This window comes from Dendrobates tinctorius, unplaced genomic scaffold (assembly GCF_039654945.1).
Source record: "Dendrobates tinctorius isolate UK_male_01 unplaced genomic scaffold, ASM3965494v1 ptg000134l, whole genome shotgun sequence".
Lineage (NCBI taxonomy): Eukaryota > Metazoa > Chordata > Amphibia > Anura > Dendrobatidae > Dendrobates > Dendrobates tinctorius.
This window is the reverse complement of record NW_027361802.1, coordinates 16,243,405-16,260,606: the sequence shown is the minus strand read 5'-3', so window position 1 is coordinate 16,260,606 and position 17,202 is coordinate 16,243,405. Positions and strand designations below refer to the sequence as shown.

Sequence of the window (17,202 nt, the reverse complement as noted above, 5' to 3'; positions counted from 1 at the left end):
AATCATGAAGCAACAGAGTGGGACACCAACCAATCAAGAAGCATCAGAGTGGGACGCGGATGGAGAGCGAGGCTGAGGATGGATACAGCTACAGCAGGACAGTGCATGGAGAGCGGGGTTGTGGAGGAAGACAGTCTTCAGGACAGGGGCCTCCCAGCCCTGTCCCGGCTCAGTTGGCGTGCCCTGTCGCCAAGCGCGCTATCCCCCCTCTCCCTTGCAGCTTCCTAGCCTAAATTTAGTCCCCGGCTTCTACTGCGGCCTACTACAGTCATGCCCCCCGCAGGCCGCCCAATCACACGTGCTGCAACTCCGCTCTAGCTCCGCCCGAACAATCTGCGCAGCTCTCTATCCTGGTCCCGGCGTCACAGCACGTGGTGCATGGAGAGTGGGGATGATACCGTGGAGGAAGGCAGCGGGACTGTGGAGGGAGAGAGCGGGAGAGCAGGACTGTGGAGGAAGACAGCGGGGCTGTGGAGGGAGAGAGTGGGAGAGCAGGGCTGTGGAGGAAGACAGCGGGGCTGTGGAGGGAGAGAGCAGGAGAGCAGGGCTGTGGAGGGAGAGAACGGGAGGGCAGGGCTGTGGAGGAAGACAGCAGGGCTGTGGAGGGAGAGAGCGGGAGAGCGGGGCTGTGAAGGAAGAGAGCGGGGCTGTGGAGGGAGAGAGCAGAAGAGCAGGGCTGTGGAGGGAGAGAGCAGGGCTGTGGAGGGAGAGAGCAGAAGAGCAGGGCTGTGGAGGGAGAAAGCGGGAGAGCAGGGCTGTGGAGGGAGAGAGCGGGAGAGCAGGGCTGTGGAGGGAGAGCGCAGGGCTGTGGATGGAGAGAGCAGGAGAGCGGGGCTGTGGAGGGAGAGAGCGGGGCTGTGGAGGGAGAAAGTGGGGCTGTGAAGGAAGAGAGTGGGGCTGTGAAGGAAGAGAGCAGGAGAGCAGGGCTGTGGAGGAAGAGAGCAGGGCTGTGGAGGGAGACAGCGGGAGAGTGGGGCTGTGGAGGGAGACAGCGGGAGAGCGGGGCTGTGGAGGGAGACAGCGGGAGAGCAGGGCTGTGAAGGAAGAGAGCGGGGCTGTGGAGGGCTGTGGCGGGATAGAACGGGACGGCAGGTGGAGAGCGGGGCTGTGGAAGGAGAGAGTGTGATGGTGGGTGGAGAGCGGGGCTGTGGAAGGACAGAGCGTGATGGCGGGTGTAGAGCGGGGCTGTTAAGGAAGAGAGCGGGACCCACAGTTAGGTACTATGCCCAGGCAGCGCCGGACTCTTCAGCTAGTATATATATATATATATATATATATATATACACTCACTGGCCACTTTATTAGGTACACCTGTCCAACTGTGTGTTAAGACTTAATTTCTAATCAGCCAATCACATGGCGGCAACTCAGTGCATTTAGGCATGTAGACATGGTCAAGACAATCTCCTGCAGTTCAAACCGAGCATCAGTATGGGGAAGAAAGGTGATTTGAGTGCCTTTGAACGTGGCATGATTGTTGGTGCCAGAAGGGCTGGTCTGAGAATTTCAGAAACTGCTGATCTACTGGGATTTTCACGCACAACCATCTCTAGGGTTTACAGAGAATGGTCCGAAAAAGAAAAAAAATCCAGTGAGCGGCAGTTCTGTGGCCGGAAATGCCTTGTTGATGCCAGAGGTCAGAGGAGAATGGGCATACTGGTTCGAGCTGATAGAAAGGCAACAGTGACTCAAATTGCCACCCGTTACAACCAAGGTAGGCAGAAGAGCATCTCTGAACGCACAGTGCGTCGAACTTTGAGGCAGATGGGCTACAGCAGCAGACCACACTGGGTACCACTCCTCTCAGCTAAGAACAGGCATCTGATGGCTACTTTCAGCAGGATAATGCGCCATGTCATAAAGCTCGAATCATCTCAGATTGGTTTCTTGAACATGACAATGAGTTCACTGTACTCAAATGGCCTCCTCAGTCACCAGATCTCAATCCAATAGAGCATCTTTGGGATGTGGTGGAACGGGAGATTCGCATCAGGGATGTGCAGCCGACAAATCTGCGCCAACTGTGTGATGCCATCATGTCAATATGGTCCAAAATCTCTGAGGAATGCTTCCAGCACCTTGTTGAATCTCTGCCACGAAGAATTGAGGCAGTTCTGAAGGCAAAAGGGGGTCCAACCCGTTACTAGCATGGTGTACCTAATAAAGTGGCCAGTGAGTGTATATATGTATATATATATATATATATATATATATATATATATATATATATATATATATATATTTACATTTCATAGAGTTCTACATAGCAGAATCGCCTCTAATTCAATTGCCGGCTTCTGTAAAATCATTCCCCAACCCGACATGAAATGACACATGGTTTACATAAAGTAAACCATTTCATTTCATGTATTTTTTTTATATGTCCCTGACTAATAATTACCCACAGGAGGTAAAGTTCACTTTTGCACCATAGGTACTACTTGTATAGGACCGGCGATATTTTTGAAATTGAATTTTGTGGTCTTGGGGACATCTTTTCATGGCTATTTGGCATTGAAAAGTAATTACTGGGGTTTCTGGATATGTGCAACCTCTATTATGGATGTGGGTGGTGGTGCCTCTTTTTGGGGTTCCCACTTTTTAACTTTCATGTTATGTTTGTCCTTTTTTGCTATTTAATAAAGATTGTTATATTTTTGAGATTTTGGGTCCATATGTTCTTTTTGGATATGTATGACAAACACCTGGTGTTTGAGCAACCGAACCCAAGCAGTAACACAGACTTCGTAGTGAAGTCCATGTTCGGTGTCTGTGCCCGAACAGTGGGTGTTCGGTATTGATGACGAACTTTACTGTTCGGGTTGTCCCATTTCTAGTTGCCTGCTCATCAGACCGAAACAAACCAAGAAAGTCAGTTTCGAGTAGCAGCATCATCTAATATTACACCTGCACCAAAGAGAAGCAGTTCCAGTCATCTCACTAGGGATGAGTTAATTAAATGTTTGACCAAATATATTAGCAACATTTTCAAGTTAATAATTTTGTACAACCCTTGAATGATGGTGTAGGTATCCAAATGGCCCATGGTAGAAAAAAGTTTCCCACCACTGCTCTAGCAGCACATTAGCATATTAAATGATGATTCCCAGATCCATTAGGAGGGCAGCACATGGCATTACTAGACATCATGTGTTTTACCTCCTGATGGGTTAATTTGCGGGAAAGGAGTTTTCCCACTGATTTTTCTCTACATGTGCTGGGTTAACTTGCCCAGAACATGATAGTTGCTAGGAAAGTAAACCAGTCAGGAATCATCGCTAGGATGAAGTACTTTCTCTCCCCTATCAACAACTTGTGATTGTTTTAGGTATTGGTAAACAAAAATGGTGCAGGGGTTAAAAGGTGGCAGTGCTGAGGGTTCATGTCAGACCATCAATGCTTTCAGCCTGAAGCTGTCCTGCTTCCCCCCATTATAAGGTTGAATTTTGTCATGGCCAAGGGGTTTGTCATCCATAAAATGGATGAACAAGCGATTTGATGGTTAAGGGGCTTGAGCGTATTGGGCTTCGCTGCGTTTGGTCACATTTATTGTTATGAGTTTACAGATGGGTTCAATGAAACTATTTTACATCTTAGTTGTAAGTTTAATTTTAATAAAGGCTTTAGTCATTTCATTATTTAGCCACCACATTTAATGTATCTGGTGATTTTTTTTAATCTAATATAGTTAAGTTGATAAATTTTAAGGGGTTATGTAATGCCATGGGAGATTTTCCTGTCAAATCCTGGTACAGTACATCACATGAGGAGTAAATCGCATCTAGAACTGTATACTATAGAGCTGCAGTAGGCTGAAAAAGTACAAGCTCTTCCAAATACGTCTTTCACAGTATTATGCATAACAGAGTTAATAAAAATGTTAGCAGTAAGTAATTATTTAAAACTACACAACTCCACTGCTTTGGCTTGTATGTTTTAGGTTTGTCCTGTAGGTGGCAGTGTCATTACGTGGTATGATGTAGTGAGACCTTTAGAGGACAGTATGTACATTACAATGTATAATGAATGCATTGCTGAATCTAGGAAGAGGTAGAAAAAACTGGAAAAACAATAAGCACTATAGGGTTTTATCCGAGTGAGAATGGGGAGACCAAAGGCAATGGTACTCACCTGTGACCACAACCGCTAAAAGGCTCAAGGCAGCTGAGATAACAGAAATGGAAAGATAGGACAGAAATAACCCTATCAGTAGAAGATAGTAGAAGATAGAAGAGTAGAGTGGCATCCAGGAATGTGATTTGTCAACGCCTTTCGAAGTTCCAAACCTCTTCATCAGGACACTGTGGTCAGTCCTGATGAAGAACTTTAGAACTTGAAAACCCGTTGACAAATCTTCTCTTCCTACTTTGACTACTGACAGCGTAGAACTAGCCCTATCATTCCATTTCAGATGAATGTAAGATGGCATTTTCTGGTCCCTTTTGCATATGTCTTCTAATCCATTTGCTCTGTTTTAGCTTCATTTAGTTTTGGAAGAAAACACCTCTTTCCTCAAGTGTTGTAACTAAGTCAACTAATTTTATTTAACTTCTACCATTGACACAACCTGGGGCATAACATGATGATTTTCACCTCCCTATCATGTTATTCATAATATTGCCACCTCTGTAACTTCTACAGCTACATCTTATTAGCACAGACATACAGAAAAGTGAAACAGGATTTACTTACCCTGGCATCATTATCCACCAGCTCATCATTCACACGAGCATCTTCACTGCGGTCACCCTACAATACACGTACAGATTGTACACCAGCGTTATAACTAAACTAAAAATAATAATATTCTTTATATAGCGCCAACATATTCCGCAGCGCTTTACAGTTTAACAGTTTCAAAACACAAGTCATAAGTAACAACGTTAACAATACAATAATGAAAGCAAAATTAGACGACCCTGCTCGTGAGAGCTTACAATCTATAATGAGGTGGGGAGATACAAAGTACAGGTGTGTATTTACAATGGTGTATTTACAATGATGGTCCAGCAATCTTGAGGGAGTGGGGGATAGATGGGCATAGTGAATGGGCTACACATGCACACTTTCACATAAAATGACTGATTAGTGAACGTGATAGGCCGCTCTGAACAAATGTGTTTTGAGGGAGCGCTTAAAACTATGCAAATTGTGGATAGTCATAATTTCTTGGGGTAGAGCCTTCCAGAGGATTGGCGCAGCACAAGAGAAGTCTTGGAGTCTGGAGTGGGAGGTAAGGATTAGTGCGGAGGTTAGTCGAAAGTCGTTTGCAGAGCGCAGCGGTCAGTTAGGCCAATAGACAGAAATGAGGGAGGATATTATGGGAGATGCTGCACTGTGGAGAGCTTTGTGGGTGAGAACAAGTACTTTGAATTGGATTCTGTAATGAATGGGCAGCCAATGTAAGGACTGGCGAAGAGCAGTCGCGTCCGAGTACCGATTAGCCAGATGGGTGACCCTGGCTGCTGCATTAAGAAGTATTGACTGGAGAGGGGAAGTCGAGTAACAGGGAGGCCAATTAATAGAGCATTGCAGTAGTCCAGGCGGGAGTGGATCAGGGAAACAGTGAGGGTTTTTGTTGTTTCCATGGTGAGAAAAGGGCGGATTCTAGAAATATTCTTTAGGTGTAAGCAGCAAAAGCAGGCAAGAGATTGTATATGGGATGTGAAGGAGAGATTGGTGTCAAACATAATACCCAGACAGCGAGCCTGCTGCTGGGGTGATTATCGTGCGAGTCTCTTGCGTGAAAACCTGGCACTGCCGCCGGCACTGGGACCGGAGCGTACGGCTACATGCATTTCTATGTAGTCTCTCGCAAGTCAGTATGAGCCCTTAGGGAGGTTAGTAGATGGCAGGAGCAGAAGAAGCTCAGCTTTGGAGAGGTTGAGTTTCAGATAGAGGGCAGACATGATGTTGGAGACTGCGCACAGACAGTCACTGGCATTCTGTAGTACAGCGGGGGTAAGATCAGGGGATGACATGTATAATTGTGTGTCATCAGCATAAAGATGGTACTGAAAGTCAAATCTGCTGATAGTCTGTCCAATTGGGGTCGTGTAGAGAGAGAAGAGAAGGGGGCCAAGGACAGAGCCCCGACAGCGAGAGGAAGAGGAGATGACGTGAAGCCAGCAAATAAAACACTGAAGGAGCAGTAAGAGAGATAGGATGAGAACCAGGAGAGAGCAGTGTCCTTAATGCCTAGTGACTGGAGCCTAGGGAGTAGGAGATGGTGGTCAACAGTGTCGAAAGGTGCAGAAAGTTCGAGAAGAATGAGCAGAGCGTGTTCACCGTTACATTTCGCTGTCAGAAGGTTATTGGTAACTTTGATAAGTGCAGTTTCAGTCGAATGTAGGGGGCGGAAGCCAGACTGTGGAGGGTTCTAGAAGGGAGTGAGTGAAGAGGTAACAGGTGAGGCTGGAGTAGACAAGACCCTCCAAAAGTTTAGAGATGAAGAGGAGATTGGAGACTGGTCTGTAGTTGTTTTTGCAACTAGGGATACAGTAATAATAAAACACTTTACTAAATCTAATAAGGCTGTATAAAAGTAATTTGTATATGATTCCAGATATGGCTGAGTTTACACTGCATTTTCTAAACACTGTATGTATCCCTGCTATTTAGATGTACACTAATATTTTTGAATAAGGATAGCTTAACACTTGCATTCATTACTGCCAGAATGTAAATCCCATACTGGCGGTTATGTGATCACCCACACACTCCGGCAATTGAGGGGAATCCTGTGCATATTGCACACTATAAGCATTCATCAATCTGCAGTCACATAGAAAGACTGCAGAAATATAACTTAAGTCCAGAAAAAAACTCTTCAAGTGAGATAAAATCCCCAAATCTACTTTCTTAGTTGTTTTCATTAAATCATTAGTAGAAATGAGCTAATTGATTTATAACAAATGAAATTTGCTAGAAATTGCTCAAAACTATTTGGATTTGAGAGGCGTGGTTTGCAGGGGACAGGAGCAGACATGCTTTGCTGAGCTCCTGTGACTCCCCTCAAAAAAGCTTTTGTAAGCTTACTTTTAAAGTGGACTTTTGGACTCATTTATTTAGGAAGATTTTTGGAATATACCTGGAAGGAAGATAAAGAAAATACCGATTTAGTAAGAAAATGCCTTCTGTGGAGCAGAAAAAGAAGCGTGTGGAATCTGCTGAATCATCCCCATGGCCTATATGGAGGAAGACAGCGGCTGCAGGGAGGTTCGAGACAAAGAAGCTTGAAGCGACACCCTCAGGGAAGCCTGTTGGGGCTTCCATGACCAGCTGGAGCGCGAGGTCCAGGCAGAATAAAGAAGTGGTGACATCTGAACTGACTGTCGGCAGAGAAAGGAGAGGCTGCGGGGGTGCCATGGTGCTGGTGCAGTGGAAGAGCGCTGTGAAGAAGCCTGCAGGAGAGATTGTTACCAGATGGAGCAAGGGGAGAGAGCTGGGGAAGGAAGCGGTGAGCTCCGCACTTGTTGCCAATGTGGAGGGAAGAAGCCGCGGGCACACTACAGCAATGGGACAGGAGGGGAAAGCGGCGGTGAAGTTGGCTGGGACTCACATTAGTAGCAGTGGCACGGTGAGCAGGCTGAAGATGGATGTGGGGAGCTCTGCGCTTGTTGACAGCGTGGAGGGAGGAAACAGAAGGGTCGCTGGGATGGCGGGATGGGAGGAGAGTGCAGCGGTGAGGCCAGCTGAGACTTACCGGAGCAGCGGTTAGTTGAAAAAGGAAGCGATGAGCCCTGTGCTGGCTGACAGCACGGGGAGAAGAAGCTGCAGGCTCATAATGACAGCGGTGCAGGAGTAGAGCGCGGCGGTGGAATCGGCTGGCACTTACAAGACTGGCAGCAACATAAGGAGTGGGCTGAAGGAGCCTGCGGTGGAATCTTCACGGGCTGTTAGCAGGAGGAGAAGACGCCACAGGGTTGCCATGGCAGCGTCAGAAAATAAGAGCCTGGTGCCGCTGCATGATATAAGTGAGGAGATCTCCTCTGCTCTGATGGAGAGGAAAGATCTAGGAGCTACAACCTGTCAGCGGGGGCCAGGAGAAGGATCCCTCCAAAGGACATATTTTACAGAGGAAAGAAGAGACCGGGAACTAGCCTCTAATCAACAATCACTAGAGGAGAAGCACTGGAAAAAAATCAAGCAGGAGACCAGGCAGGCTGTGATGATCCAGTATAGGGAAATCATCTATATGATTCAGCTGAGGTGGGGGAGAAAAAAAAGCGTGACAATATAGCCTCTAGGCTATATAGTACTGACAGTTCTCTTCCATTCATGCTGGATTCCAATGGCAAGCTCATGTATGATGCGCCGGTGTTTGTCCCAAAGATGGAGGGAGGTGACAATGGCGGGTCCTGTGAAGGGGAGAGGGACGAAGAAACCTTCTTGGATCAATCATATAATTCTCCCAACTCATTAGATTTGGAAAGTGTGCACTCGGAAGATTTTATTGGAGAAATGGGGTCACCTGAATATGGGGGAAGTGACTTTTCTAATGATATGGACTCTGAGGAATACATGTCCTCAAGTTCTTCCTCAGAGGATATAGTCAGATGTGACAACATCAGATATGGAGGAAATGCAACACCACAATTGAGTGCGGTTGAATTGAATTATAAAAAGTTGGATAAAAATGATGGTCATCACAATCCAACTATATTATTGATAAATCAAATACCCGCTTCTAATGAATATCCTACAGAAGGATTTATGGTCAATATGCGTAAAGCTTTTTTAACTTCGATGGAGCTCTTGGGGAAGGAGGCTAAAAGTGTTGGCGGTTGTAAGCCGTTTCGTGATCCTATAGTTCAAATTACTGATTCTACACAACTAAATAATCCGGAAGCCTCTGAAGCTTTCATTAAAAGGCTATTCAATAAAACTTTAACTATCCTGGTTGATGATACTCAATCAACCCACCCTGTAGTTTCTGAGGGCTCCTTGCATAAACCAAAATTGAATGACCTTCCCAAAAATAAACGTGGGATAATGCAGTCTGATGAAGTTCAGGTCTCACCTATATCCTCAAAATCATTGGATAAGATCAAAGAAGATATAACGTCTCTTAAAATTAACTTGGCTTTGAAGACTTTAGAAGAAAAAATAATGTTAAGATCAGAGGGATCCCTGAATCGATCCAAGCTTCACAACTAAATGGATATATATATCATCAATGGTCTCTCATTTGATCCCTGATATTAATGAGAGGTGTCTGGTTGAAAAGGTTTTTAGGATCCACAGGCCGTCCGCTCTTCCCCATGATTTAGCAAGAGACATTATAATATCTTCTTTACCCCAATTGGCTGAGAAATACGCTGTTGGGTATCTCAAAAGATCCAAGACTCTTGTCTTCCAAATACAGTCCTCTGATTTTCCTCAAGGATCTTTCAAAAAAGGAAAGCATATTCCCATACTACTTCTGATCTCCGACGCGCAGGGATTCCTTACACCTGGACTCAATCCTCCACTCTTCCGGTGAAATACGCATCAAGACTGGTTCCTATTTCTTCCCTGGATGAGGGGAATGACTTCCTTGAATGCATCGGTATAATGACTTCTCCCAGACCTTCTTCCATATTGAAATCAGATCTTAGTCTCGGCTGAAGGAACTATTTACTGTTGTTAGTTCACTTCTTTATTAAGCGGCTAAAAGAAATTTTTTCCTCCTTTTTTAATTTTTTTTTATAATGAACCGACCTTTATTTTTTATTGGTATGTCGATGCTTAATCTAGGGTTTTTATAAAACAGTTTGAAGCAATATTTTGCACTATTATAGTTTTTGATTGAACCAATTTTTTTGGCCTCCACTCAGTCCTAGGGACATTACAGTATGTTCCGGACAGGACAGTCCTTCATATTTTTTTATAATTAACTTAAGTATTTTAGTTATTTTGAAGTATTAGAATAATAATGCATTTGTGGCGCAACTGAGGATTCAGTCGCCACAGAGGTACTGCACCTCCTCCTGAGGTGTGGTACCCCACTATCTAGGTAAGGTCGAGACACCTGACCACACTCCAACACTCACATCCCACACGCACACCAGTAGTGTAGCAGAGCAACATTGGTGGCTCCCTGCTTGGAACACGAAGAGTGCTGGGAGGTGGGTGGAGCTTAGACTGCACAAGAGAGTGGGAGAATATTAGGAAAGGGTCAGTCTGTGAGAGAAGATCCCCTGAGAGGGATGGAGTGAAGGAAGTGCTGCAGCAGACTCCTGTGACCTGGAGCTGCTGGCACAGGAAAGAGCCATGGAAAGCCTGATTCTTCAGAAGAAAGATAGTTTAGTACGGAATGTAAGGAGAAGAAGAGAACTAAGGACTAGGGTAAGAGCAGAGCCCTTCCTCAAGTTTGAAGTGCATGGCTGGGGTCCGGTCCTTGAGGTTGTATGGATACTGATGTCCCTGCAGCAGAAACCGGAGGAATAGAAGTCGTCACCACTTTATTCCCATCTAAGACTTGGGGACACAACAGCAACGTGGGTGAGCCGGGACATGATAGCAAGAAGTCCCCGAAACAGGCTACAGTTGTCTGCCGTACAAGTAGAGTTCTAAATAACATCAAGAAGGAGGAACTTGAGTTTAATACGCAACTACAAGTACTTCAGATTAGGCGCTAGTGTGGAGAATTTCAGAGAAGGCACATGTTGGAGGAGTGCTGGAAAGGTGTACTTTACCTTGCCTGGGAGTTGGCTGAGCCCCTGACCTGGAGGACACGGCACCGAAACGGGCATCTGTGTGCACCAGACTGTGAGTAAAGCCTTGGAACTACATGCCCTTGTGTCCTCCACTTATTCTTGTGCCTTACACCCGGCTCTGCTACATCTACTTCTTTACACTATCTCCCCACTTGCCAACCTCATCTACACTGCCCTGGGACAACAGCTCCACCTGTGGGGAGCTTCAACATCATTGCTGCACCACACCATCTGTCCCAGAGAAGCAACCCTGCAGCGCTGGTCAAACTGACCAGAAACCACAGGTGGCATCACGAATCATCTCAGCAACTTTATCCCCATCACTATACCCCTTTTACATTGACCGCCTGAGGCCACGAACCGGGTCACTGCCACTGTGACATCTCCCATTGAAATCAACGGGCCTGGAACCGAGTACCCCACGGCCTCTGGGGGCAATTTTGGCGTCACGAACAGGATGACGAAGCCAGGTATCACCGGGTCCTGTGTGCTGAAGATTTATTGGACTTAAAATTGCTGAGAATGTGCAAAAGAATCAAAATGATAGACTGTAAAATTGACTCTCAAAATGGCCGCCGCCACGGTGAAGAAGGGTGTGACAACATGGGTGGCCCTAAGAAAAGAGCGCCAACTGTCCTGGGCCTCCCCTGCCTGAAGTTCTATGCAACAGCAACATGGCCCACCCCCAGAGGGGTTCGTATAATGGCTTGGTATGGAGGCAGAGGAAGGAGGCGCCGCCCCAGTAAGGAGGAATGAAACCCTGTTGCGGGAAGGGAGCCCAGGGAGAAGCCAGAAGGAGAAGGCGCCATGTTGGAAGGAGGACGGAGGCCAGGAGATCGCGGAGGAGAACACCTCTCCACAGGCACAATAGTCACAAACACTGGCCCGCTGGAAACCAAGGACCTGGAGCAGCTGGAGGAAGAGATTGCCCAGCTGAATGACAACCTGCAGCTGAGGCAGGCCTTGCTGAAGCAGCGGAGTCAGCGCACCCAGGAGGGGCCTGCTGAAGAGGTACCCATCAACGCTGCACCAGCCTCATCGCCGGCAGCATCTGCTACCTCCGCTGCACCCGTAACATCGCCACCAGCGTTTGCTGCCGCCTCCACCCTGGCATCGCTGCCGGATGCCACCGCCTGCCAGGAGGTGATATCCACGGGTCCAGGGACCGACATTGCTGTGGAGGATGCTCCTCCTGACCTGCTGCCGACGCCTGCGGAGGACCTGAGCGGCCATAAGAAAAAAGGTACTGCCATCGCCCCTAAGTCCTGGGAAGGCCTGTCAGGCCCCATCGGGTCCCCGCCTGTCCCAATAGACACCGCAGCCGCTTCAATAACATCAACAGCCCCAACAATCACCACTGCAGCCTCCATGTCCATAGCAGGAGTGACATCAGCTGCACCCCCACCAACACAGTGCACACCAGCCACACAGACACTGGGTGTGGAATCCATGATCCTGGTGCTAGGCAATGTGCCTATGGACAGAAATGGTTCTGTGCTTGCACAGCCATCAAGTGGCAGCACCCAAGTTTTACCATGCAAGCGACCAAAAACCAGGGCAGCAGAGATACCACCTGAAGCTGCTGCACTACCCCCACAGGTAGCTACTGCTCAAAGACCAGCTGCCACCCCATCTGCATGGGCAGCCACCAACCTAACTCCTTGGGAGGAAGAGTACCTGCAAGTTGTTAATCCGCCAGGAGGTGGACACCCAGACAGTCTTCCCTGGAAGCAGAAGAAGAAGCCCGCTTCCACCACCCCAGGAGGAGAAAAGCATTGAAAATGATTGCAACTAACTGAACTGTTACTCAAGAGGGTATGGGCACCGTTGTGCCCTCATTTTCTGTGTTTCCCCAGTTCGCCCAGTTGGCACCCATTTTATTGAACTGAGCGATCATGAACTTGGAATGATCCAAAAACTTTGCTTGTAAATAGTTTGCGCCTCTTAAGGTGCTCTTTCTTGGTTTTACATGAACCGTCTTCAGCAAGGACTACCTCAGACCCGAGTTCTACTTCAGCTACAGAGACAGTGCAAGAAATCCCAGCTGGGAGCGGTGTCCAGCCCTTGCAAGAATTATTGCTGTCTTACTGTAAAGTATTTTATAATGTGCCTTTTGAAAATGTTGGTAGCAATGTTTAGCTGCAGTATTAGGAGTGAATGTTTTGCAGAATTTAGCCTCGTGAAGTTTTGAATAAAAATTTGAATCCAGGTAACGGACCAGGAGTCAGCGGTTGTCACCTATGAGTCTAGAAGAAACAGCAGAATGTGGAAATGTGAATGATAAAGGAAAATATGTTGCAGTGGGGATAGTAGGCCCTGAACTGGTAGTGAACTTCTTAGCAATGGTTACTGCCAATAGCACTATAAATTAGGCAAAATGTTAAATTATAGGTAGTCTGTTAACTTGTTCTGAAACGTTTAAGAATCAGTGCCTCCCATATTGGGAAGTTTAGTTTAAAAATTGTTCAACGGTTAAAATGCATTTAAAAAAAAAAAAATTTGTATGTTCCTTATGTAACATCTTTGTTTCACTTGCAGCCCGCGGACGTGCTGTGTTTAACGGGAGGGGTATGTGGCGCCCCTGAGGGTTCAGTCGCCACAGAGGTACTGCACCTCCTCCTGAGGTGTGGTATCCCACTATCTAGGTAAGGTGGAGACACCTGACCACACTCCAACACTCACATCCCACACGCACACCAGTAGTGTAGCAGAGCAACATTGGTGGCTCCCTGCTTGGAACACGAAGAGTGCTGGGAGGTGGGTGGAGCTTAGACTGCACAAGAGAGCTGGAGAATATTAGGAAAAGGTCAGTCTGTGAGAGAAGATCCCCTGAGAAGGATGGAGTGAAGGAAGTGCTGCAGCAGACTCCTGTGACCTGGAGCTGCTGGCACAGGAAATAGCCATAGAAAGCCTGATTCTTCAGAGGGAAGATAGTTTAGTACGGAACGTAAGGAGAAGAAGAGAACTAAGGACTAGGGTCAGAGCAGAGCCCTTCCTCAAGTTTGAAGCGCATGGCCGGTCCCCGGTCCCCGAGGTTGTATGGATACTGATGTTCCTGCAGCAGAAACCGGAGGAATAGAAGTCGTCACCACTTTATTCCCATCTAAGACTTGGGGGCACAACAGCAACGTGGGTGAGCCGGGACATGATAGCAAGAAGTCCCTGAAGCAGGCTACAGCTGTCTGCCATACAAGTAGAGTTCTAAATAATATCAAGAAGGAGGAACTTGAGTTTAATACGCAACTTCAAGTACTTCAGATTAGGCGCTAGTGTGGAGACGTTCAGAGAAGGCACATGTTGGAGGAGTGCTGGAAAGGTGTACTTTACCTTGCCTGGGAGTTGGCTGAGCCCCTGACCTGGAGGACACGGCACCGAAACGGGCATCTGTGTGCACCAGACTGTGAGTAAAGCCTTGGAACTACATTCCCTTGTGTCCTCCACTTATTCTTGCGCCTTACATCCAGCTCTGCTACATCTACTTCTTTACACCATCTACCCACTTGCCAACCTCATCTACACTGCCCTGGGACCACAGTTCCACCTGTGAGGAGCTTCAACATCATTGCTGCACCACACCATCTGTCCCAGAGAAGCAACCCTGCAGCGCTGGTCAAACTGACCAGAAACCACAGGTGGCGTCACGAATCATCTCAACAACTTTATCCCCATCACTCTACCCCTTTTACATTGACCGCCTGTGGCCACGGACCGGGTCACTGCCACTGTGACATCTCCCATTGAAATCAACGGGCCCGCCACCGAGTACCCCACGGCCGCTGGGGGCGAGTCACATTGATCTTTCTTTTTTTAAGGCCTCTTTCACACATCCATTTGTCTCCATCAGTCAAAATCTGCTGTTTTGCCAAAAAAAATGGATCCACCATTTTTCTTGGCGGATCCGTTTTTTTCCCCATTGACTTGCATTATTGGCGGATCTTGACAGATGGTCATCCGTTAGATCCATTTTTTACGGATCCGCCAAAATTTTGGCGTCCACTGACATGACAGGACGGACAATGCAACGTTTTTTTGGCTGGCTGGATCCGCATTTGTCACTGCGCATGCCCGGAAGCCCGGACACGGGTTCCTTTAAATTTCGGATCCATCAATACAACGGTCCGCTACCACACGTTGCTTTCAGAACGGTTACGGATCTGTATCCCGCCATTTTCGCGGATTGCAACTGATCTTAGAGACGGATGTGTGAAACAGGCCTTAGCTATCACAATTGTCCAAACTTTATAGCACAATATGTGTACTGATTTTTCTGACGCCTATTATATAAGTATAATGATCTTTGCATTTGAAACTGTTTTTTTCTTTTAATCCTTTCTTCCTACAGGTTTTGTAACTAAGCAACAATTGATTTGTATATTTATACGGATATTTGTATTTAGATGATTGATTATATACAATGTTCTGCTTTGTGATTTATTCTATTGCCTGTACAGTATATATGTTTGCCTGTCTACTCCCCCACTTTGTGGGGGTATCCCTGTCTTCACAGGGATTATGTTTTCCCTACCCTAATCTCCTTGTTTTTGTTTTGTACCCTATTCCCCTAAAAAAAATTTAAAATTTTAAAATTAATAAAAATATTGGAACAGAAAAATGCCCTGTTCATTATCCAATAAAAAAAAACTATTTGGATTTGCCAGAACTCAAATTTTTCTAAACAGATTCAGTAGAATTCTGCAAAATGGTGGTCTTTCTGGATTATTTTGAGGGAAGGAAAGGAATTTTAAAAATAAAAAAAGATTATACCATTGCCCCTTATCTCTCCTCTCGCTTGAACACCTTGCCGATCCTCTACTCGATAGCTCTGATCTTCAGGAGCTGACTGGGCCTTTTGAGGCTACATTGGGCTCAATGAAATGCATGTCATTGTGTGCATTGTACCCCTTTAGAGCAGGGTTCCCCAACTCTAGTCCTCAAGGCCCACTAACAGATCATGTTTTCAGGATTTCCTTAGTATTGCCCAGGTGATAATTGCATCACCTGTGCAATACAAAGGAAATCCTGAAAACCTGATCTGTCGGTGGGCCTTGAGGACTGGAGTTGGGGAACCCTGCTTTAGAGGCTAAGCCAGTGCCGGATGATCCGAAAACCAATCTGAAGACTGGAGGGAGAGGGCAAAGAAGGGCAGTCTAGGATTGATGAGTGTAACCTTTTTTTATTTTAGTTTTGGCTCTCTCCAGACCTCAAAGTAGAATAAATATCTTTTAAGGTCATTTATTACAATATTTGCTGATACTGCTGATTTCTAGTCATAAATCTAATTTTCTTATTTTTTCTGAATAAATCATTGATGGTTTTAAATGTGCGAAGCACAAGGCATTCTGTACATATTGCACCAGTGGCATATAAGTGGCACTAATAACAAAATGACACTGCCCATTCCCCGTTATGGTGCTTGGTTTTGCCAAATAGGATAAAGTCTGGTTTGAGATTCTTCCCTTGCACACTTTGAATGAATATCAGGCTTCTTCCCTCCCCCATTTTTGCTATTAGTGCACTTTTTCTAACAAAGAGAGTCCTGCATATGGTCTTTCTACCTAATAGTGTTCTGCACAGCTGGGCTACCTCCTTCTAAAGGCCCGACAGCAGGAACATAGTCTGAAGCTAGGGTATGCATGCCGTTATACTGTATGCTATGCAGATCTTACTAAATATATATATATATATATATATATATATAATGTATACACAAATACATACCTTTGCAAGTGCAAGCAATGCTTTTTGGAAATCTCCAGATGTATCAGAAGTTATATCCTTTGCCAGATCATTCTTATATACTGTAACATAAAGATGAATATTTGGTAGTAGGAGAACAATGTAGAACAATAATAGTTTTCTATGAAGACATGATGTTTTCTTGTAGAGAGGAACTCGTTGCCTGGCATAATGCATTTATCTGATTACAGAAATTCAGCCACTGAAATAAGTTCATCTGGAAAGTTTGCCAATCGCCATAGTTATATCAGTTAGACATTAAAAATAATCAAGTACTGATAAACAGTTATCAGTAATAGAAGTCAAGATTTTTTAGTAAGCTGCTATACAATAATTAACCATATAGAAAACAACGAATTCCATTTTTTAAGGCTTGGACCATATCTTCTGAATTTATAGACTAGACTTCTAAATCCACAGCATTTACAAATATTTGAACAAAGGAAGAGCATCATACAATGTTTGTTAGTCAATCCCTGCATGTGTTGCAGCTGTCGAACAGCTATGAGACATACAGCCGCGGGGTCTCGAGCATAGTATTAGAGCACGCCGAAGATACTTTATTTGCACTCGAGCATGCTCGGATAACACCTTATTCAAGCAAACACTCGCTCATCACTAATCATCACTACATGAATACATCACAAAAACCACGGCCATATGTATTTTTTCGATGACAGGCGCAAAAACCATCAAACGTATCCCTTTATCAGTAGTGGTATCTGTTTTCTATAAGGGTATCTTCCAAATACTGGACACCTTAATT

General features: G+C 45.7%; 1 protein-coding gene across 1 annotated transcript in view; it reads right to left on the bottom strand.

The window, feature by feature from the left end:
- LOC141048295 (annexin A1-like) overlaps positions 1-17,202 on the bottom strand; it is a 74,476-nt gene that overhangs the window by 35,004 nt on the left and 22,270 nt on the right. Inside the window, exons 7-8 of the mRNA XM_073543748.1 lie at positions 16,419-16,498; positions 4,693-4,749 (exon numbers count right to left, since the gene is read on the bottom strand). Of these exons, the coding sequence (XP_073399849.1) occupies positions 4,693-4,749; positions 16,419-16,498 (137 nt within the window). The remainder of the gene's footprint in view (positions 1-4,692; positions 4,750-16,418; positions 16,499-17,202) is intronic.